The sequence below is a fragment of the Stegostoma tigrinum genome, chromosome 8 (genome assembly GCF_030684315.1).
Source record: "Stegostoma tigrinum isolate sSteTig4 chromosome 8, sSteTig4.hap1, whole genome shotgun sequence".
Classification (NCBI taxonomy): domain Eukaryota; kingdom Metazoa; phylum Chordata; class Chondrichthyes; order Orectolobiformes; family Stegostomatidae; genus Stegostoma; species Stegostoma tigrinum.
In genome coordinates, this window is record NC_081361.1 from 54782159 (window position 1) to 54807233 (window position 25075).

Here is a 25075-nt window from a genome sequence, read left to right on the forward strand (position 1 = left end):
CTACCAATAATATGAACAAGGGTAGTTCATTCAGCCATAGACCCTCATCTCTGCCTTAAATAGGCAACTCCTTATTTTTCAATAATGGCCCCTGTTCTAGATTCCTCCACAAGAGGAAACATTTTTTCTACATCTACCTAGTCACATCTCCTCAGAATTTTATATATTTCAATCAAGTCACCTCTGAGTCTTCTAAACTCCACAGGGTACAGGCTTAGTCTGTCTCATAAGGCAATACACTCATTAAAGATATTAGTTTGTAAACCTTCTTTGAACTGCTTCCAATGAATTGAAGTCCTTCCTTAAGAATGGTGGCCAGTACTGTTCATAGTACTCCAGATGTGGTCTTACCAGTGCCCTGAAGCATAATCTCCCTTCTCTTGCATTTAACTCCCTTCACAATCAAACATAACATTCTTTTAGCTTTCCTAATTACTTACTGCTCCTGCTATTAACTTTCTCTGATTCATGCAGTATGACACCCAGATCCCCCTGCATCCCAGAGCTCTGCAAACTCATATCAGTTAAGTAGTATATTTCTTGTTATATTCTTTCTGCTAAAATGGACAATTTCACACTTTCCCAAATTACAATTCATTTGCCAGAACTTTGCTTATTTATTTAACTTCTTTATATCCTTTTGTATGCTCGTTATATCCTCTTTACAGCTTACATCTTTATCTCATTATCAAATTTACCTACCATATCATCAGTTGCTTGATTCAAATCACTTATAGAAAGCGTAAAGTGTTCAGGCCCCAGAAATAACCTCTGCAACACACCACTTGTGACATTCTGCCATTTATTTCTCCTCTCTACTTCCTATTAGCCAGCCAATGTTCTATCCTTAACAATATGTTACTCCTTACACCATAAGCTTTCATTTTCTACAATAACCTTTGATGATTTAATAAATTAATTAACCATTAATTTCCCGTGACAAAATATTGTTGGCTCCACATGATTACCTTTAACTCTGAGAATGCTGAAATATAACTGATTGTAGATTGTACCTTACTGAAGAATGAGTGAGAATTTAACCTTTCCTTGTATTATCATATTCTCAATTATTCAGCACTAGGGAAGATGATTGCATATTGGGAATATCACTAGACTAGTAATTTGGAACCCAGGTTACTGCTCAGGGGATAAGAATTCAAACCTCATGTGGGAGATGGTGGCATTTAAATACGACAAATTAAATTCTAGAATTGAAAGCTAGTCTTGGTAATGGTGGTCATCAATTTTTATAAAAACCCGTCTGATTCATGAATACCCTTTAACTTCTTTAGGGAAGGAAATCTGCCAATCTTCCCTGATCCTGCTTATACATGAGTACAAAGCCAAAGTAATATAGCTAACTCTTAAATTTGCTCCAAAATGACCTCACACAACATTCCATTCAAGGGCAATTGGAGATGGGAAATACTGCCAGCAATGCCTACATCCCAAGAAAGAACACATAAATCAAATAAAGATTCATCCTCTGAAATATATTTCTCAAATATATCCTGATACCAGGCCCGGCAACCTTTTCCCATTGATAAAGATTAAGTTCTTCCTGTGTACTCAGAGATTATTGCAGAGGAACGTAAAATACAATCCTATTATCTTTGAATTCTTTTTTACTCTGATGTAATATTACCAACAATACATCACAACTGTAAATTCTGCAGATTCAAAGAGACTTAAGAGTCAATTATAATCTATGTCAACTTTTAATAAATGATTTACAAATAAAGACACTCTAACACATCAGAGAGAGACAATATTCAAATCATTTCTGTGAAAATTACACCCTAGCCCAAAAGCAGTCCCATGATATTGGATCACCCAACTAAAACTCAATTAGCAATGTGTTCAAGTCCTTTTTTAAATTTCACTGGTACCAACATTGACAAATAAAGTATTTCACCATTTATAGCATTAGCTCATTGGTTAAGTAGCAATGTATCTCATGATCACAGGTACAATAAGCCATATGGACTCCTTTTATGCTGTATTATTCTGTGATCAGCAGAATTATCCATTGATGGATGGATGGATTGATAAAATTTGATAGAAGTATTTTGACCTCGCAAAGCAATTCAGAACAAAAATATGTATCTGTTAGATAAATATATATCTGTTAATTTGGGAATTCATTCTAAGTAAGATATATGGTTCTCAACACAACTTGTTCATTTATGAGATATTCAAGTAGCATCACTGCCACTGCTTTCCCACTTTTTCCATTGTTCTTCCCTTGTAAATATATATTTTATCTTGCATTCTTTTATTGTTCCTTACATTCAGACAATATTTCAGAGCACTTTACAAGATGGAGGCAATAAATGAAACAGAATACAGCATAGTTAAAGGGGAAATAAAATTGAGAGGTTTGGATGTGAAGTCAAGAATTCAACTGAAGGGGAGTAATCTGAGAAGGATATAAAAATGTGGAGGGAGGTGTCCGGACAGAGGACCTGGATATATGAGGAATCTGAGTAAATGAGCAACTGCAGATGGTGAAGCAAACAAAGAGAGGCCCTCTGTTAGAGGAGCCATGGGTATGTGTTGGGATAAAAGGCAAGAGGTAACCATGAAAGGGATAAGGCAATATTGGAAAGTCCATCCAGATTTTCATGCGCAAATCTGGCACAAACATGTTGGGCTGAATGCTCTTCTTATGTGCTGTAAATAGTCTTCTTACGTGCTGCAAGTAACTCTACAACCATGAAGAGCCTTAAAACAAGGTTAAGAATTCATATCAAAGGAGTAGATAAACAACGGAGGTTGGAATGAATGAAAGAATGAAGAGTGAGAATCTGGGTTGTTTTTGATGTGGTGATGTCTGCGGAGAGTTGAGGTCACATGTTGAAGTTACAGAAGTTAGGTATTGAGATAATAATGGTAACTTAAATTACTTGAGGAAATTAACTGAAGGCAATGAAGTAGTTGAGGTCACGAAAAAGAGAATTCCTCAACTGGTGAAAAGCTCTGGCTCATTTAGATCTTAGTGTCAGACACAAAAGGCCAAATCTTCTAGTCTCTGCGTCAATAGCTACTGGATTAGGGCTGGAGATGTGCCTTGGGAAAATGTGGAAGTTCTGATGCATGAAAATATGTGGGAACCGCTCAGGATCTTTACACTTCAGATAGATAATTCCTCTTATCCCTGAGACCCTCCACCACCTCTGAGCAATCCAACTCTCTCTAATTTCTAGAGGGTCTCAGCGATCAGAGGAATTGCCTGTCGGAAGTGAAAATGTCCGGGGCACTTCCCACATATGTTTGTGAGTTAGAGTTGAAGAATTTGAACAGTTTTATGGTGATTGAATAACTAGCCAGAAAGTACTGGAAAAATTAAATCTTATCTATCTCTTGGTTAACTAAACAACTAAAACCCCAATCATATGCTTTTCCCTCTCCAACTAACCCATTGAGTTCCCAATGAATCCCAATCTCCCAACTAAGTCCCCTGGCTCAGCCCCAATTCTAGCTTGACAAACACTCTCATCCACCCAAGTATATCTCTGAATTCCAGAACAATTCCCAACCATCTGAATAATCCTAATCATGAATGCCTCCAAATACATTCCTGAAAACATCCCTCCCCACCAGTCTACCCACCGATCACCTGAATACCACTGATGCAATTAACCCCTGACCTTACTACTCCACTGAGCCTCAACTATTGCCCAACTACCTGACTATTCCGTACAGAAATACCAAACTGAACACAACCCAGTTGATCCCCTTATCCCCAACAAAGCAGCCACCCCCATAACCTGACTACCCTCACAATCTGACATGACCAGCCCTCGAACTTAAGTGCCCTCTACCCACCCTGCTCCTTCTCATTCATTCACTCAGCCTAACTACTCACCCATCTACTCCTTACTCAGTTACCTACTCACTCATCTCATCCATTTACACACCTATAAGTAATGACAAACTCCAACAAAAGAGAATTTAAAGATCGACCCTTTGATATTCAATGCAATTACCATTGTAGAATCTCCCACTGTCACCATCCTGGGTGTTACCACCGACCAGAAACTAAATTAGCTTTAGCCCAATAAATTCTATATCTACAAAAGCAATGAATCCTGTAGCAAGAACTCACCTCCTGACTCTCTAGTTCCTGTCCACTGAGTAAAAAGCACAAGTCCATTAGTGCAATACCATCCACATGCCTGCATAGGTGCAGTTCCAACAACATAGTGGAAGCTCACAACTGTTCAGAAAGAGCAACCCACAAGGTTGGCACCCAATCCATTATCTTCACCCCACAAATGCACAGGGGCAGCAGTGTGTACCATCTACAAATTGCACTGCAGTAACGCAGCAGGATCCAGCAAAAGCACCTTCCTAATCTACAACTTCTACCACCTAGAAATACAAAGACAGCAAATACTTGGGAACATCACTATTTACATGACCCCTTCTAAGTCAGAAAACATCCTGACTTGGAACTATATCACTACAGGCAGTTCTCCTATAATGAGATCGTTGTGTTTAAGTGTGACCCCATACTATAGAAAATCACAAAGAAAATCACATTATAGGGAATTGCTATAGAAAATTGCTATATCCATACAGCAGAAAGCTCGTGTTATCCAAACAGCATACACTATTCATCAATTGCTTTCCAGCCACATTGCATTAATGAAACACGTATATAGCAGAACTACTGGTATATCTATACAATCAATGCAGAGGGCTTTTCATTTTGGTTATGTAAACTAAAGAAACCTGCTTAAAGAAATTTGTAAGCTTAAATGTTCATAGTTGCACATTACTTTAGTTTTATGCTTTATTTTTCTTTTAATGGTTGGCTATAACTATGTGATGAATTGTGGTTGTTTGTTTTAGTTGTATCATAACTACAAAGTACAAATAACATTATCAAAGAATAGTTTATAGACATTAATGAGTTATTTTGTTTCCCACCAAGATGATCTGGTGAACAGGTTGGAACAGACATTGGGGAAACACCATTACTACGTTGAAACAGGTACGGTCAGGAACCAGAAGGCAACAGTTCCTTTGGGTATAACGCACAAGAAAGACACTAGTGGCAAACAGAGCAGCCAGTGGTGACAACTATCACAGAATGACCAAGGAGGCTGAGGACTAATAGGAAACTAGAGTTAGGTGAAACATTTGTGATTTTAACATTGTGCAGTCACACTCTTGCAGGGAAGGAGAAGGTGGCTTGTAGGTACTTGTATAAGGAGTTGCCAGAGGGGGTAGTTGCAAGGTAATCTTCTGGTTCCAGTCTTTGAGAACAAAGCAAGGTTGGGAATTGCGAATGCTGAAAAACATTCAGGCTGGGGTTCCTCAGCAGGAGGAGAATGATAAAGGCTTTTAAAAGCTGTTTTAAGAAGCTGAGCTCCTTAAATGCCGAGAAGGGGAATAGTTTGATAATGTCATCAAGCATGAGCTTGAAGAAATCAAGTTGACTACTCAAGAATAAGTACACCGGAAAACAAAGCAATAGTAGGCTGTTTAGGTAAGATGAGGACAATGGAGGAAAACAGGTAAGAGCATCATTAGATGAGGGCATTTGGTAAAGCTTACGGTTTAGGAGAGTAGGGGCAATTAGAGTAAGCAGAAATAGATATTTTCAATGACTTCTATGTAGTAATACCAGGCAATATGGTATGGAAGACACTACACTGAACATCTTGGCTATTTTTCACTGAAAGTTATTTATCATTCCGAGTAGCCTGTTCACTATCCTTCTCTAAGTTGTTTCCTGAGGTGCCAGCTTCCTTTTTGGATTCAGAAGCAGACTCAGAGTAGGCTCCCATATCCAACACCTGCAAGAACTTCAGCTTCTCAAATGCAATTTCTTTTACTTTACCTGTTGTAAGTCTGTTGTCTCTGTGAAATGAAAAGATTGCAGTGAATGTAATATAAAAATAAATTTGCATTTATTCAGCATCTTTCATGACCACTCAAAGCATATCACAGCCAATAAGGTATTTTAATATGAGGAAGGGTCACCGGACCCGAAACATTAACTCTGTTTTCTCCTTCATAGCTGCTGCCTGACCTGCTGAGCTTTTCCAGCAACTTTGTTTTTGTTCCTGATTTACAGTATCCGCAGTTCTTTTAGTTTTTATTAAGTACTTTAATGTGTTCACCATATTGTAGGAAGCCACATCAGCCAAGTCCCACTAATAAATAATTGGATCATCTGTTTTGCACTGACTTCCTCAATCCTTCCTCAATAAGAACTCTACACCAGCCTGAGAAAACAGGTGGGGCTGCAGTTTAACATCTTACATAAAATGACACCTTTGACAGTGTAGCACTCCCAATGTGTTATACTGAAGTTTCAACCCATATTATGTGCTCAGGTGTCTCACACAAGGCTTGAATCTGGTGTCAGCATGCCTCCCAAGAAAGTGTTTTGCTTCTCTTCTATAGCAGAAGAAATTGGACATGAATATCATGGTATGGATGGGTTCAACATATTTATTATTTATGCATAAATGTAACACTTCCTTTTCTGTTTCTACTCAGCTGCTGCCTAAATTGATGAGGTTTTACCAACTTTTTTTTAAACTTTAAATTTGAATTGGGCTGCGCATCTGCTGTTCCTTCTTGATACCTGCAGTGATTGTAAAAGGGTCAGCCTAGTGGAGCTCATAGAATATGAGTTCCCTGATTAGGGTTGTTAAACTGGTCCAATCAAGGAGCGCTTGCTGACAAGAGTGTCAGAGGTTCTGTTCAGTCTGTCAGCTGGTTTTGAGGAAGTTGGATCAGTGTCAGATGTCCACATGTAAATAAAGAGTGACTTGGTGATGGGAGACTAGCCTCTGTGGAGTTATTTCAATGGTGACAAGAGAAAAGCACGATCCTGAAGAAATTCATGCACAAGAGTTGCCTTTGAATTGGGGTATGCATTTCTGGAATCATGCTATTATTTTGGAAGCTTGGCTCCTTCAATACTGCTGTCAAAGGCTAGGCCTAGAATGTGGAGAGAATGTGTAATTTATTCCAGACAAACGATATTGGGGCAGATGAAAAGAAACAAATAATTCTCCTGGCAGTTTGTGAATCCGTAGCTTTATTGGTTATAATCACAGATGTACAGCACAGAAACAGACCCTTTAGTCCAACTCGTCCATGCCAACCAGATAAATAAAATCTAGTCCCACTTTCCAGCATTTGGCTCACATCCTTCTAAACCCTTCCTTTTCATATACCCATCCAGATGCCTTTTAAATGCTGCAATTCCTCTGATAGCTCACTCTATATATGTACCATCCTCTGCATGAAAAGGTTGCCCCTTAGGTCCCTTTTAAATCTTTCCCCCCCCTCACCTTAAACCTATGTTGTCAAGTTTTGGACTCCTTCACCCCAGGGAAAAGTCCTTGGCTATTCACTCTATTCATGCTCCTCATGATTTTATAGCCTTCTATAAGGTGACCCCTCAGCCTCTGATGGTCCAGGGAAAATAGCCCCAGCCTATTCAGCCTCTCTCTATAGCTCAAACCGTCCAACCTTGGCAACATCCTTGTAAATATTTTCTGAACCATTTCAAGTTTCACAACATTTTTGCTATAGCAGGGAGACCAGAATTGAATGCAGTATTCCAATTGTGGTCTAACCAAATCCTATACAGTTGCAGCATGATTTCCAAACTCTAATACTCAATGCACTGACCAATGAAGGCCAGCACACCAAGCATTTTCTTCACTACCCTGTCTACCTTTGACTCCATTTTCAAGGTACCATGAATCTGCATCCCAAGGTCTCGTTGTTTGGCAAAACTCCCCAGGAACTTAGCATTCAGTGTACGAATCCTGCCCTGATTTGCCTTACCAAAGTATCACACCTCACATTTATATCAGATTAAACTACATCTGCCACTTCTTGGTCCATCTGATCAAGGTCCCCTTGTACTGAGGTAACCTTCTTCGCTGTGCACTCCACCTCCAATTTTGGTGTCATCTGGAAACTTAACCATACCTTCTATACTAACATTTATATAAATGACAGAAAACAGTGGACCCAGCACCAATCCCAGTGATATACCAATGTTCACAGGCCTCCAGTCTGACAAGCAACCCTCCACCAACACACTCTTTCTCCTACCTGCGAGCCAACTTTGCATGCAAATGGCTATCTGGTGATGGTTATTAGGAACCTAACTTCTCCTGAGGCTCCAAATGCTAAAGCCTTTCAAGAGCTGACAGATTTAGTTAAGGAATATTATGATCCCAGGCTGCCTGTAATTCTGAGACATTTTTGGTTTTTCCTCAGTAATTTGAGGACCAGGGGAATCCGTATCGGTGTTTTTGACTAGGCTAAGATGAGGGACAGAGGCATATGAATTTAGTTTACCCTTTAATGAGCTGTTGAAAGACTGTTTGGAATGTGGGATTAATGACACAATCAGGCAAAAGCATCCACTAGCTGAAGCCCAACTGGACTTCAAACATGTACTACAACTGGCTTTATCATGGGGAAATGCTGCAAATGGAGCATATATGTTGCAGGGTATTCCGATGGAAGTGAACACCCTCACTAATCCAAAAGAGTGTGCGGAACATCACTTGAGTGAAGGCAAATTCATTGTGTCCCTCAGGACATTTCCTAAACAGAGGGGCACCAGGTCAGCCGACAGCAAAACCCCAAAACAAAGGCAAACCTCAGCAAAACAGTTAAAATTTTCTCCAGGATCTGGGCTGGCAAGCCATTGTAGCTGATGCGGGTATGTGGACTTGAGACAACAAAAGAGTCCCACTAGACACAAAAGGAGTAAGAGAATTCATAGGCTGGTATCCAGGAGAGTACACACCCTGGAAAGCCCCAACTACGTCTGGTTTGGAATAGTTAAATTGCTTAGCAACATCCAAATCAGAACCAATCAAAATAAACATCTGGTTAAATGGTAACCCAGTGATCACAGAACGAGTCTTTCACAAAATTTAGTCTGGATTCCAACCCTTATGCTTGTACAAGGCCTCTGCTAGACTGAGAGCCTATTCTGGGGAATCTTTACAGATTAAGGATACAACTCCAGCTCTGGTCTCTTACGAGAAATGGCTGGTTCAGTTACCACTGACTGTAATAAAAGGCTAGCGGCCGAGTTTGATGGGGGGAAATTGGTTGGGAACTATTTACCTGGTTTGGCTCAACACTTTTTGATTAGAAAATGGCTGCGTGAATGAATTCCTAATTAAATACCTGGAAGACTTTAGGAAGGTCTAGGAACTATCAAAGGAGCCAAGGCCACTTTGGAATTGACCAGGAAGCAATTCTACGATTCTGCAAGGCCTGCCCAGTGCCACTTGCCTCATTTTCTTCCCAAGATATTGAGGATTGACCCAGGTTCAAATGATTTCTTATGACCGTGCACCGAGCTGTCGGAAGGCATAATTATAGAAAGCAAAATGTTACATATTCATGAACATATTTTCTTTGCTGAAGTGAGCGATGCCAAGAGATCTTTCTTTCTTTGATAATAAGCACCCACAATGGTGTTCATAATGAACTTACCTAAGAAAAATCCCTTTGATATTTGGTGTGGATTCAAATGCATTCTCTGAGATGACAGAAATCTGATTATTCTGAAGGTAAATATATTCAAGAGACTCTGGCAGATCAGTAGGAACGTAGGAAAGTTGATTGCCTGACAGATCCAAAAGCTGAAAACGAAAAACAACAAATTAAAACTAAAATACTTGTCCAATTATGCATAAATGAGCTGCATGGTTTCTATAACACATACTATAGTGCAAATAATTTTAGTGCCTTCAAGTCAATATTGTAACCTCATAGTCAATTTTTCATTTAGCCAAATAAATTGAAATTTATAGCTGTTAGTGGCTCAAGATGCATCATGAAACATGGTTGGAAGAATGTAACTTCCCATGGTGCGATCATCCCATCCAACAATTTCTTCTGGCTCCTAAAACTCATTCTGTTGCTGTTCAAACCAGTTCATGCAATGATTCCAAGAACTCCCATACTATTCTAATGGTCTATTCACAATTGGGTGAAACACTGCCACCTGAAATCATTCTGTCCCACAATTTTTCAAATTTTCAGTCATGTTAGCTGATATATCAGTGATGAAAAATACAGAAATTCTCATGACTTTTCAGAATTTAAGACAACGGCCTAGAAACGTGATAATGGAAACTGCAGATGCTGTAGAATCCAAGATAACAAAGTGTGGAGCTGGATGAATACAGCAGGCCAAGCAGTATCTCGGGAGCACAAAAGCTGACGTTTCGGGCCTAGACCTGAAAATTCCATCCCCTATTCCCAATTTCTCCGCCTCCGCTGCAGCTGCTCCCAGGATGAGACATTCCACTCCCGCACATCCCAGATGTCTACGTTCTTCCAGGACCGCAACTTTCCCCCCGCAGTGGTCGAGAACGCCCTCGACTGCGTCTCTCGCATTTCCCGCAACACATCCCTCACACCCCGCCCCCGCCACAACCGCCCCCAGAGGATCCCCCTTGTTCTCACATACCACCCCACCAACCTCCGGATACAACGCATCATCCTCCGACACTTCCGCCATCTCCAATCCGACCCCACTACCCAAGCCATTTTTCCATCCCCACCCTTGTCTGCCTTCCGGAGAGACCACTCTTTCTGTGACTCCCTTGTCTGCTCCACAATCCCCTCCAACCCCACCACAACTGGCACCATCTCCTGCAACCGCAGGAAGTGCTACACTTGCCCCCACACCCCTATCCCAGGCCCCAAGATGACTTTCCACGTTAAGCAGATGTTCACCTGCACATCTGCCAATGTAGTATATTGTATCCATTGTACCCGGTGTGGCTTCCTCTACATTGGGGAAACCAAGCGGAGGCTTGGTGACAGCTTTGCAGAACACCTCTGCTTGGTTCGCAAAAAACAACTGCACCTCCCAGTCGTGAACCATTTTAACTCCCCCTCCCATTCCTCAGACAACATGTCTGTCATGGGCCTCCTGCAGTGCCACAATGATGCCACTCGAAGGTTGCAAGAACAGCAACTCATATTCCGCTTGGGAACCCTGCAGCCCAATGGTATCAATGTGGGCTTCACAAGCTTCCCCACCGCATCCCAAAACCAGCCCAGTTCTTCCCCTCCCCCCAGTGCATCCCAAAACCAGCCCAGCCTGTCTCTGCTTCCCTAGCCTGTTCTTCCTCTCACCTATCCCTTCCTCCCAACTCAAGCCGCACCTCCATTTCCTACCTACCACCTCACCCGCCTCCTTGACCTGTCCGTCTTCCCTGGACTGACCTATCCCCTCTCTACGCCCCCACCTATACGCTCCTCTCTACCTATCATCTTTTCTCTCCATCTTCGGTCCGCCTCCCCCTCTCTCCCTATTTATTCCAGAACCCTCACCCCATTCCCCTCTCTGATGAAGGGTCTAGGCCCGAAACGTCAGCTTTTGTGCTCCTGAGATGCTGCTTGGCCTGCTGTGTTCATCCAGCTCCACACTTTGTTATCTTGGCCTAGAGATGTGATTTCTTTTGGATGCCAAATGGCAGCTAAGTCTCTAATTTTCTGAGCAGAAATTTAAGTGATTTTTGATGAACACTTCTGAACTGTTGTGATAGCAGATTCATAAAAGACCAGGTAACCAATTAACTGACTAGTTAACAAATGCTTTGTTGTCAGTACTTTTCATGAACAACAGCAATAGTACTATACTGTATTTTCTTTTGTCCATTATAAGTTAGTATTACTGGAGTTATGGTAGCATCATGATTATATCACTGGACTGGTAACCACAGGCCTGGATTAATGATCTGGAATATGAGTTCAAACGCTATGATGGCAAGTGTTTAATTTACATTCAATAAATGAAATAAATGTAGAATAAAATCGGCATCAGTAATGATGACCATGAAAACATTGTCCTACAATCTCAACTGGTTCACTGAAGTCTTTCGAGGAAAAGTAGGCACAAGCAATTGGGAATGTTAAATAAAAGCTTGCTTTGCCAACAAAGCCCACATCCTGGAAATGAATAAAACATGAAAGTAAGCACTTCACAGATTTAATTTTACAACATTTCTTCAGATGTGCATTTTTACAATAATATTGCCCCATTTGCAATTGCTATTCGCTTTGTTTTAAAAATATATAAAAATTTAATACAAATGGTTTCCATAAATTTTCTCCATTCATTCACTGCAAGTGTTTACTGCCACTTCATGGACACCAGCAAATATACCAAACTGCAGTCCTACCATTTTTGTTGTAAAGGTATACCATGCCCAGTTGTATGAGATTTATGGACTTAAGTACAAAGGATGGAGAATTTCATAGATTTTCAACCGTCTGAATGAAAAAATTCCTACCTTATCCTGAGACTGTGTCCCCTAATTCTAGACTCTCTAGTCAGTAGGAAAAAAACCTCAATATTTATCCTGTGAGCCGTTAGGTTAGCGTTTATTTCAATGAGCTCATTTATTTTTTTCTACAAAATCTCTCCTCATGGAAAACCTTATCAACGTAGGAATCAATCTTAAGAATTTTTGTGGCATTCCCTCTCAGGCAAATATTCAAAGAATGGAAAACAAAGTCATAGTTAATATTCCCCAGTGTGGTCTCAATAAAATCCTGTACAATTGTAGCAAAGCTTCCATATTCTTTACATCAACCACCTCAGACTAAACACTAACATTCCGTGTCTTTTGTTAATTGTATGCCTTATCTCTATGTTTGTGTGGTTTTTGTGGAAGGACTTCCAAATCATTCTGAAAACTAACATTTGTTAATTGCTCAACATTTTAAAAGTCTTCAATCTTTCCCTTCTCTTCAGAAAGTGAATTTCCTCTCATTTTATGCAGTACATTTTGTCTGTCGCTTTATTTACCCACTCAAATTGGAGAGATCTCTTTGGAGATGCCGTACTAGATTTCTGGTGCATGTCAGTTGCCTAATATTGGGATGCTGTTGGAGCCACCACTCACTTTGGCATGGTACCTGCTCATATAGTATGCTGAGAGATATACTCTCCTAACTGGCTGCCTTGCAGTTAGCTCTCCAATTAGGGATAGTGGGCACCACAATCAGATTCACTATGGCCAGCAGCCCCACTAAGAGATGTGGGCACTGCTGAAACAAACAGGTGATTGTATTGGCACCTAATGACATAGGTACATTTCTGCAATTTTGAGAATAAAACAGCCCACAGTTGTATGTAGTAGGAACCTTCCACAGGAAAGGGTTTTGGCCATAGTTACCAAATGCCTTCAGAAATTTCAAATATACCATCAGCAGAGATTTCTGCATTTGTTTAATCACTTTATTAATATTAGATTCCAGCATCTTTGACTGATGTCAAGCTCACAACCTATATACAGCCAATTCCTGTCTCCCACCTTTTTTTGAATAAAGCATATTACCTTTGGTCATTTCCAATCACCTGCAATTGTTGTAAATCTAAGAAATTTTACAAGGATAAAGTCAGTGATACCACTAACTGCAACTCACTTCTTTTAAATCCCTGGCATGTAGGTTGTCACATCTAGGGACTTTGTCAGCTTTCCATCCTTTAAATTTCTCCAGAACTGTTCTTAGCTACTATTAATTACTTTAAGTTCATCACTCACAATAGATTCTTAATTCCCAACCAGTTCAGGTATTTATATTTTGTGTGTTTTCCAATGTGAGGTGAGATACAATTTGCAGAATATTTACTATCCCCAAATGATGTGGGCTATGGAGAGAAATTTGGGAGATTTGTGTGAGAAGTTGAGCAAGGTCCCTCTTAATGTCAAGACTAAGAAGTTGCTTTGTCCAATTAAGTTCTAGATGTTGAGGCAAAATTCTTGCCATGGAGTGGTGAAAGATCTCTAAAGGGGATTGCCACTGACTATCACTCTCATCACTTAATTTTGCCTCATTAATACACCCTTTCCTACTCTACAAACTGTGGGATAGAAACTAGACACAGAGTGCCTGACACAAAAGTGAGAGAGTGGCTAACCCCAGCTCACTGCTTGTTTCTTTGGATCTTTGTCTTGGACACACTCCATGGGCCGTGGCTGCATGTACCCCACATCCATGGATGCTGGCAGCTGAAATATGCCAGCCTCTCCACATCTATCTCCAACCCACTTACAGTACACTTGTCCACTCTCTGCTGCACTTGGCATCTATCATTGGAATACCATGCATGCAGGGACAGGCACCCGGCTCATAAACTGGATGAGGCTGCATCTCTGGGCTAGTTGCTTGCTCTCTTTGCACTTACTCATTTTACGTTTAGCCAGATGCTCACAGCATCCTTGCATTGTCTTTTTGCACTTTGACACTTGAGCTACTCTTTAAAGACTTTCAGCACTGCTGTCTGGCCTTACAGTTTAGCATAGACACAAAGCCAGGCAGCTTTTCTTGCTGGTCAGCAGTGATCAGTTAATTACTTTTTGAACTCATTTACAGAATGAGGGCATCGCTGACCAGGCAGCATTTATTGCCCAATCCAAATGCCCAGAGGACAGTGAAGAGTCAACTACATTGCTGTAGGTCTGGAGTCACATGTAGGCCAGACCAGGTAAGGATGGCAGTTTCCTTCCATAAAGGATGTTAGTGAGCCAGATGGGTTTTTCCAACAATTTACAGTCATCATTAGTCTATGTATTCCAGATTTTTGTTGAATTTAAATTTCACCATCTGCTGTGGCGGTATTTAACACCTGGTCCCTGGAACTTTACCTGGTTCTCTAGATTAACAGTCAAGTAATAATACTACTAGGCCATTGCCTCCCCATTCATGGAGTGGACTTGCTGGTTTACAGTGCAGCTCTACATCAATCTCACATCTACAGCATGTGCCAGCTGTGGCAAACACAACAAACGTGCTGCAGACCAACAGCTATGTCTCAAACTCCAAGGGGAACAGTCCTTTGTCAAGTCCAGGGAGACAGGCTTGGGTTGGGGATCCTGACGCAGTGAGTCAAGGGTAGCTACCAATATCAGTGCAGTGGCTTGGGCGCAGTCAGTTGCCTGGTTGGAATGGTCAGGGTCAGGGGTCCACACCTTGGCTCTCTGGGGAATGGACCATAGTGAGCCCTGTGAGTTCAATGCAACCAGTTCACGGAGTCATGGGAAGACAGTCAATCAGTCTGATCAATAATTGTAAGGGGTCATCTGGTTAACTCCCTCAAGCCTCTGGGCCATGGTCAGTCTTGGAGCTCCATCCACTAAATGACAAGGGGCATCACGAGGGCCACTTCTTCAGGAGGGAGACTGGGATTGGACTCAGAATTCTTTGAGGTAGAGCTGACAATAGTACTGAAAGGGACAACTCATTATGTAAGGGAGAAGGTGATACAGCACAGGTGGCGAAGGGATCATGTGAAAGGGAAGGTTTGTCAAAAATATATGGTACATGGGGGGCAGTGCACTATCGGACCTGGGCTGGAGAGTAACGTGGACAGATGAAGACTGAGTTTGATGGGTCAGGTGGAGATGTAAGAAAGTGCTTATGGTCTCAGCTTCACTTACCTGCAATGCCTTGGGAAATGAAACCTTGTGTAGTGGTTGCGGCTGGACAGAGACTCATACACACAGATAATGGTAGCCGTGATGTGGAGGTGCTGGTGTTGGACTGAAGTGGACAAAGTCAGAAGTCACACAAGACCAGGTTATAGTCAACAGGTTTATTTAAATTTACAAGTTTTTGGAGCTCTGTTCCTTTGTCAAGTGAAGACTTTACCTGACAAAGGAGCAGCACTCCAAAATCTTGTGATTTCAAGTAAACTTATTGGACTATAACCTGGTGTCATTTAACTTCTGTCAGATAATGGTGAAAGCGAGCAGATATTCACAAATGTGAAAACTTACTTACATTGATATGTCACCATGTTATCTTTGTGGCCTTCAAAGTTTTATTTCTTTCCCTCCAACAATGTCTCCGTTTGGTTTAGTATACAGAGAAGAGGAACCCTAATATACAGCAGAGCTCGTTTGCTTTGGGTCTTTGTTTGGGCAACTGACGGGAGCGGTTTCGTCTCGAAGGCCCAGATGTGCTATGTGTGTTCTGCCTAGAGGCAAGTTCACTCTCCCCAGCTTGAACTCACAAAGGACTGAGGGTTGCAGGTACCTTCGTGCTAGCTCTGGGCTGTTTTGGAGAGAGATTTATGGAGTGGGGGAGTGGAGTGAAAACCTACATGTGGTTTCTCCTCTGGCTGGATGACCAAATCACCCTGTCGCCTTGAGAGTTCAGGGTCCCTTCCCTTGTCCTCTTTTTGACTTGCTATCAGTGGCTGGAGTGACGGACTGCTTGTCTATGCATATATCCAGCAGACCCGGTGGGTGCTGGACCTGGGCGTCCATGGCAGCTGGCAATCTGTCCATGGAAACAGCTTAACCATGATGAAACTGATGGCACAGGAGCATGATAGGTAGTTACTGAGGTTAAGATGACAGTGTGATAAATCTCATTAGGAAGAAACGCCTCCATGAAACCCAATGAAATGACACCACCAAAGGATGAGAAATTTCAGCCCAAAACCTCTATTGCTTGTCTCTGCTAATTCCTCCTTCCACATTATAATTTCTCCTGCCTCATCATCTGAGGATCCAAGTTTACTTATGACACACTCTTTCTTTTTGCAGCAGGAACTTAGAATTTAGGGGAAGGAAGAGGCTATTTGGCTCTTTAAGTCATTCACTATGATCGTGGCTGATCTGCTTGTGGTCTCAGCTACACTTTTCTGTCTACAGGCCATAATCTTTGACTTCTTTGTTTATCAAAAATGTACAAGTAACAGATTGCTCCGTCTTACATGGTACTGAGGCTCTTGAGTGTGGTTGGAGCTGCACTCATCAGATAAATAGAGAGCACTCCATCACTCTCCCGACTTGTTGATGGTGGAAAGGTTTTGCGGAATCAGGTGGCGAAACAATCAAAGCAGAATAACTGCACTCATGGCCACTATTCATATTGTGGCTCCTGTGAAATTTCTGCTCAAAAGGTGATGCTAGATTTTTGATGGTGGCAGATTCAATGGCGGCAATGGTATTGAATCTTAAAGTGGTATGATTAGACTCTTTAGTTGAAGGCTATCATTGCTTGACATTTGAGTGGCTGGAATATTCTTTGATATTGACCAGTTCAATCCTGAATGTTACCTATGCATGGCAAGATCTGGACATGGATTTGATTATTTTCTGAGGAGTTGCAAATGGAACTGAATCCTCTGTAATTATCAGCAAACATTTCTACTTCTGGTCTTTTGAGGGAGGAAAGGTCATAGTTGGAGTGCTGAAGATTGATGAACCAAGGATATTGTACTGATGAATTCCTGCAGTGATATCATGGGCTGAAATGATTGAATAACCACTATTGCTCTTTGTATTAAGTCTGTCGTCAGCCACTGGAAAGTTCTCTCCGATTTTCACAGACTTCAATTTTGCAGAGCTCCACTATGCCACCCTCAGTCAAATGCTGTCTTGATGTCGAGGGAAGTAATGTTCACCTTACAACTGGAATCCAGCTCATTTGTCCATGTTTGAAACAAGGCTGCAGTAATACCTAAAGTACTTGAAGTGCCTCCTTCCACCTCAAGCCGCACCGCACTTCCTACCTACTAACCTTAAACCCCCCCCACCTTGACCTGACCGTCCTCCCCGGACTGACCTATCCCCTCCCTACCTACACTCAACTTTACTGGCTCCATCCCCGCCTCTAACTTGTCTGTCTCCTCTCCACCTATCTTCTCCTTTATCCATCTTCGATCCGCCTCCCCCTCTCTCCCTATTTATTTCAGAACCCTTTCACCCTCGCCCTTTTCTGATGAAGGATCTAGGCCCGAAACGTCAGCTTTTGTGCTCCTGAGATGCTGCTTGGCCTGCTGTGTTCATCCAGCTCCACAATTTGTTTTCTCTGAGCATTACGCATTGATTTTTGGCACATAAGTATCAGTTGATAACACCTTCTAAAGTTTTGTTGATGAATGAGGACAATCTTAGAGGACTTCAACTGGCCAGACCGAAGTTCGTTTTTAGTGCGTAAGTCAGAGACAAGCAATTCCCTAATTTATTGGGTAGATGGCAATAAGTTTATGTTAATTGTACCTGAACACCTTGGCTAGAAAAGTGGTCAATTAAGAAACACAAGTCTGCAGCACTGCAGCCAAAATATGTCAGGACCCATCGTGTTTACTGTATGCAGGATCTCCGTACAGGCCAGTACACTTTCTTGGTATTGAATTGCTTTGGCTGAAGACTGGCATCTGTAATAACTGGGACTTCTGGAAGTGGTCTGAGATTATTTTTCACATGTTTGTAGAAGATTTTCATTCTGCTGACACAAGTCTGGTTAGTTTATCTTCATATTGTATTTTTGCCCTCATTATCAATTTCTTTGATCATCCTTTCCTTCACTGATATTTAAAACTCTTTCAGTACCCAGGCTTACTAATCTTGGTAACATTATAAACCTTTCATTTTAATCAAACACTATCCTAACCTTAATTTAAATCTCAAACACTGAATGAACACATTTCAGAAAATACTAGCTCCTAATCTCTCGTTCTATGTTAGGTTTAACACTAAGTCTAACTTAATTTCGCACTTAGTTTAGCCATGGGCAAATCTCATTTTTTTCTGTGGAGTTTTTAATCTCACAATAAAATGTGAATTCATTCAGAATTATGAAATACTTCTTGTAAGTGTTTACTATGCCCTATTAAGTTTGCTTGTTGGTTGGAGTCCCTACCAGTGCAGTATTTAAGAAGAATTAGTTAATATTAGCAGCCCAGTAAAATGGATTGCATTTAGGTCACTGTCATTTCTGTAGGAAACCACGAAATTCCTGCTTTATGCTGAGTGAAGTTCTCAGAGTCCACGGACCAAAAAACAGTGTGTATGTTTGCATTACTCCTGACCTCTGTTCGAAGGTATAATTTATAAACATGTGCATCAATTGAGCAAATTAATTTATTTTATAATGCTCCTTCTTAATGAATAGCCAGCCAATGTTCACTACATAGACTCACTCATGCAGAATGGCAACATAATGAGCAACATGAGCAAGTTGTGAAGAGGAGAAACTATTACAATGGGTCACAAATAGAAAAATGCTATTCATTTGATGTCCACGATTTGTTCTGATGTTGTTCTGATGTTAATCTCTTACCTGTAGAGTAGTCAGTTGCTTCCATGCTCCTGGGTATATTGAGTTCAATTTGAGTTTGTTATTACTCAAGAAGAGTTCCTTTAGCTTTGTCATTCCTGAAAGGGAGCCATTGGGAATTGAATTAATTTCATTTTCCTTCAGCCTCAGTACATGCAAATTCTTTGGCAGACCACTGGGCACTACGTTTAGATTATTTCCAGAGAAATCCAAAGATTCAAGCAGCCTTGTTTTCCGGAATGCATCTGGGTGGATTTTAGGGCTGGTTAGTTTATTGTAACTCAGATTAAGCTCTGTCAAAAAGTATGAGTGAGCAAAATCATTTCTGGAAATTTCTGAGATCTGATTATGGAGAAGCATTAATGTCTTCACCCGGCGCGGTAAGCCACTCGGAATTCTTTCCAGCATATTATTGTAGAGATGAAATGTATGAAGTTTTTTAAGCCCCTTGAATGCAAGTGGATGAATTGCTTTTGCCTTTATCTTGTTGTTATGAAGCAAGAGATATTCAAGGTTTTTTATCTGCGTCAGCCAGTTGGCAGGTATTGATTTAATAGCATTTTTTTCCAAATGTAAGAGGATAATATTCCGAGGCAACCCTCTTGGTATTTGTGTCAGATTGTTACTTGACAAGTCCAGGTATTCCAAGCTTGACAGTTTCCTAAATTCAAGAAGAGCAGATGTCATGTACAATTAAGGAATAACTTACAGGTTACCAAATAATCTAAAACTGCCAGATAGTTGGCGTTCTTCGAACACAATGATTTGAAGTTTAATTTACATGTAAAAATGATAATTATTTAATTCTACATACTATCTTCCTTCGGTGAGTTTCAGCCATTCTTTACTTGCCTTGTGCAGGGGTGACCTGTACCTGGCTATGTAAAGCCCATGCCAACTTACAAGATGGCAGACAGAAGCTAAGTAAAATGAAGCAGCCTGCTCACACAGTGAAATACAATGGTACCTTTGAACAGAACTGTTGTTAGACGGTCAGTAAAGGAACAAACACTGTATGTTCCCACTCAAGACAGTTCTGATAAAAGGATGCCTTAGGACAAATAAATGACAATTCCAACGTTACTAATGAAAGAACGATTGTCCTAGTAAATGAATAACGTTCAGTGCTAGATTAGGTTCTCAAGCAGCTGCAAGGATAACAGCTAAGGTTATTTTGTAGTAAATAGTTGCTTCTTTGAAGCTACCTGCAATATCAAATAGTTTCAAGCTAAAAATGCTCTAATCATACAAGTTGGTTTCAACACATAACCAGGATATAATACAAGCCTTAAAAAAATTTGAACTTATATGTAAAGATTAACTAGCCTTAGAAGACATCTTCGCTTATGCCCTGAGCAAGATAGGTAGATCACAACCCAAAAATTACAAAATACAGAAGCAGAAGTAGTTATATAACATTACGCTCATAATTAACTTTATTACAGAAGTTAACCTTATAGCAATCAGTTAAAACTAACTGACTTTTTATTTATACATTATGTAGTTGGGACAGTGGGGAAATAAAAAGACTAATTGAATGTGATACAAGATAGCACCAAAACACAATGGGTAATAGAACTTGAGCTGTCCTTACAGATAAATAAGCCTGAGAAAAACCTGAAGGAGTATAGCCGTTAAACGTTTGGAATGTGAATGGATAGGATGCATGGGAAGATCCCAAGACCTAAAGATTATAATGTCTAGCTAATACCATAAGATCATGGGAACCTGGGGCTGTCCATGGAAGTGCCCATCACTGGTTCAGAGATAGTAGGATTTTCTGAAGAAGGTTCCAGACCCGAATCGTCAGCTTTCCTGCTCCTCTGATGCTGCTTGGCCTGCTGTGTTCATCCAGCTCTGCACTTTGTTATCCTGTCACTGATTAGGTGTCCCACAGGATTGGGTGTTTGAATTAAGGGGAAGGATGATGACTACATTGCATTTGATTACTGTAACACAAGATGTATAAAAATGTTGTATTTCTTTGTAAAAGCAGAGGGTTTGTCATTGATCTATCTTCCAAAGCTAGATTTGGAGTAAGATTCTTTGGCCCTCTCCCTGCATAAACTGATTTCTGCTTGATTAAATGTCTTCCTCTTGCCTGAATCCTGCCTGCCTCCTGGGTCAGGAAAAACTCTCCTCTACCCTTGGTATAAGGTATTCCTCAAGAAATGCAGGATTTGAGACTGGGAGTAAAGGTATCTTTCCAAAGTTGTACAGAATGCAAACAAGGATTGCCAGATTTGTTGCTGGAATGGTGAGATTACCTTCTAAAGACTGATTGAGGAGTTTGGGTCTCTGTCCTTTCGAGTTTAGAAGAATGGCAGCTATCAAATTGAAACAAACAGAATTCTTAAAAAGCTTGAAGATGCAGGAAGAAGTTCAACCTCAGTGAGGGAAGTAGATCCAGGGAACGGAGTCTCAGCATAAGTGGTAAGCCATTTACGGCTATGATGGGGAGAATTTTCTCACTCAAAGAATGGTAAATCTTTAGAAATTTCTACCCCAAATGGTTGTGGAGCCTCAGGCATCGAGCATGTTAAAGATAGACAACTAAAGATAATGAGATACTAAAGGCATCTAGGGACATGAAATAGTTCAGGAAAACTATTCAATTGACATAGAAGATCAGATTTTATCTACTTGAATAGAAGAGAAGGTTCAAAGGGTCAAATAGCGTCTCATACTCCTATTTTTTAAGTTGCCATGATTGTGATTTAAGAATGATCCATGGTTCATAGATAAGAGTTAATTGTATTGACTAAAAGCCTATTGTCAATATTCTAATCAATAGTGAATCCCATTCACATATCACCTCCATGCTTTTTATGCAATATTGGCTTCTGGTATGGCAATGCCTCAATTTTAAAATTCTCATCATTTTTACAAGTTCTTCAATGGCCCTCCCATCTCCCAGCAACTCTCAACATCCTCTAGCCCTACAATTTCCAAAGTCCTATACTTCTCCAATTCAAGTATCTTGTATACCCCACAGTTTATCACTTTACCATTGTTATTTGCTATGACCCTAAAAGGTAAAATTCCCTTTCAGGCCTCTCTACTTCTTTCCTTCTTTACGACACATCTTAAAAGTTACCTCTTTCAATAGGTTTTAGTCAGTTCTGATTTCAATTGCATGGTTTAGTATCAAACATTATTTGATAGTATTCCATAAAATTTACTGCATTCAAGGCACTATTAAAAGTACAAAAGAGATATTTATTTTCAGGAGTTCATATCCCATTGTAGTAAGTTGTGAAACAGCATTGAATAAACCTAATAATGTTTTGGCTAGCAGTAGGGAGTGACCATGCAAGCTGCTCAAGAATGCATTTTTTTAACAAAACATCTGCTGCACAGCCTTCCCTCTTTGGGACCTGGGTTGAAACCAATATCTTTACGTTTTGCGTGAAATAAACCAGCTCGTTCAGTATGACATTAAACCTACAATATAAAACTACCCCACCTGGGACTTCAACAAAATTAGGTGGCATGTAATAAATGGAATGTTTCACATGAGTGTTCTGTGAGGTATTACACATTTAAGCTTAAGCCATCTGGTTTGGGCAGAGAAATGATAACAAAGTGTGGGGCTGGATGAACACAGCAGGCCAAGCAGCATCTTAGGCTTTGCTTTAAGGCTGGCTTTGTCTTATCTAGGTTGGGAACCAATGAAAATTAGGTTTGTACAGAAAATATTTTGTGGAGGATGTGGAGATGTTGTCACAATGGTGAAGTTAATAAGATTGTTACTTTTTGGAACTGTGTTGTTAACTTAAGGTAGAAGAAAAAGGGGTCATGCATCCTGTTCTGCAGTCTGCTTAAAATCCAAAGGGAGATCCATAATGTATTGCTAGGGCATTGATGTAAGATGTTCATGGTTGGAGGCAATAACAGTAATCTCTGCTCTCATAAATGGCAGACTCTGAGCCCGCATTACCTTGGAAAGGTGTTGAAAATATTGGGTTGCAAACAGTTATGCTGTAAACTATCCATTTACTTTTCTTTTGGAAAAGAGTGAAGGTCAAGAATAATTGATCAGCAATCTTACCTGGATGCAAGGCTGAAGTGTTTCATGTGACCATGAGGCAGAGGAAAATATTTGTGGTTACAGGCGCCCCTAAAAATCAATTAATATCATAGACAATTGTTTTTGTGCTCAGCAGGGAGAAGAGGCTGCTGGTTTTTGCAAATAGCAGGATGCAGGAAAGAGACACAGTCTCTTAATTAATTCATGACTTGACATGGACGAAGAGAAAAATAATTTAGAACACACTTTACTGCTAGATACAGAAAACTCCAAAAACTGAGGGAAGCACTCATGAATGATCACTCGAATATCATTACAAGGCAAAATGAGAGCCTATTAGAAGTTAGGTGCAAAGTGCAATGATTGACTATTTGCTACAAGGGGTTGAAACTCTATGGAGACTGTATTGTATAATTAGTATAAAAGGGGAGTCCCCATTTATGTCATTTAAAATGTATGTTGCAAACAAAAACAATGATCACTAATAGTTTTCTTGTAATTTGTTGTAAAAGTCTTAAAACGTTAAATTTCGTCATGCCAATTTTTTCAACTATTAACTGAAAATTCAAATTTATATATAAATGTTATTGATGTCAGGGAGAATAATGTTATTTGTATATTTTGAAAGCTTTAAAAGGTACACAAATTTTCAACCAAAATGCTTTTATTCTATTCAAAAAGTCTTCAGAATTCAAGGTCCTTACCAGAATGTCTCATTGTCGATTCCGTCATTAGTTATGTAATTGTTGTGAAGATATAGTTCTCGAAGATTGGAAAGATGATCAAAAGCTCCTTTAGGAATCTTTTCAAGTTTGTTGTCCTAACAATATTTGAATACAAAAAGAGTACAATGAGGTAAAAAAGTATTATTTTGAAGTTGAAATAATAGCTTTGTAAAAACATGGTTCTTACATACTTTTAAATGCAATCTGAATAATTCCTTTGGCAAATTCTTGGGAACGTACTTCAGGAAATTACTTGACATGATTAATATTCCAACACCATCTGACCCATTAAACATGTGATCAGGAAGTCCTGCGTCTGTAAGTTTATTGTTATGAAGATAAATAGACCTATTAAGATAGAGAAATAATAACTGCCAATAATTAATAAAAGGACTTAACATTATCAATTATAACTGGCAATTCCAAAATCTAAAAAGATACCCTCAAAAATGAAGAATCCTCAGGTTTAGATTTTCGCAAATATACTCAAATAGGAAGGTCATGTTTTAATAAATACACTATATTTCTATACCAGAAGTATTGGTTTTCTTTCATACATGTATTCTGGTTGGGGTAACATCCACATGGCTGAGTTGATAACAGATGATTTTTGGTTCATTTTAAAAATGGATATATCTGTTTCGTCAGCCTATTTCCATAACCTAAGGCTCTGTGAAAAGACGTTTAGGCAACTAGGTAGAAATTGCAGAGCATTGTCTTCTGGGTGTCCCAAAGTTCTTCAGTCAATCAATTGTGTGTGAAGTGTTGTTGTTGTTTTATAGATAAACATGGCAGCTATTTTATTTTTGATTTAGTTGCAACGTTCACTAGTTTACCAACCTTGTCCTCTGATGAAGGGTCTAGGCCCGAAACGTCAGCTTTTGTGCTCCTGAGATGCTGCTGGGCCTGCTGTGTTCATCCAGCCTCACATTTCATTATCTTGGATTCTCCAGCATCTGCAGTTCCCATTATCACTGCCTTAAAATCCTCCTGTTTCCTTCCAATTCACTTCCTCCTCTCCTGAAACACTGGCTGATAGAGGATGGATGGGGCCCATGGAGCTAATTAATTTTTATCCTACAGAATCAGTAATGACAGTCTAATTCACTTTGAGGCGACGAGGACCACTTTGAATTTTGTCCTCACTCAAAATTCCCAAGAATACCCTTCCTGCGTGTCACTGAACAATGGTTGAGAATGGGATCAGGACGTACTG

General features: G+C 40.2%; 1 protein-coding gene across 3 annotated transcripts in view; it reads right to left on the minus strand.

The window, feature by feature from the left end:
- Window positions 1-1716: 1716 nt before the first annotated feature.
- Window positions 1717-25075, minus strand: part of podn (podocan) — a 56828-nt gene continuing 33469 nt past the window's right edge. For all 3 annotated transcript variants that reach the window (XM_048538695.2, XM_048538694.2, XM_048538696.2), the window contains 5 exons: window positions 24051-24207; window positions 23839-23954; window positions 19108-19765; window positions 9502-9650; window positions 1717-5871 (listed from right to left, as the gene is read on the minus strand). In XM_048538695.2, the coding sequence (XP_048394652.2) occupies window positions 5694-5871; window positions 9502-9650; window positions 19108-19765; window positions 23839-23954; window positions 24051-24207 (1258 nt within the window). In that variant the 3' untranslated portion in view covers window positions 1717-5693. The remainder of the gene's footprint in view (window positions 5872-9501; window positions 9651-19107; window positions 19766-23838; window positions 23955-24050; window positions 24208-25075) is intronic.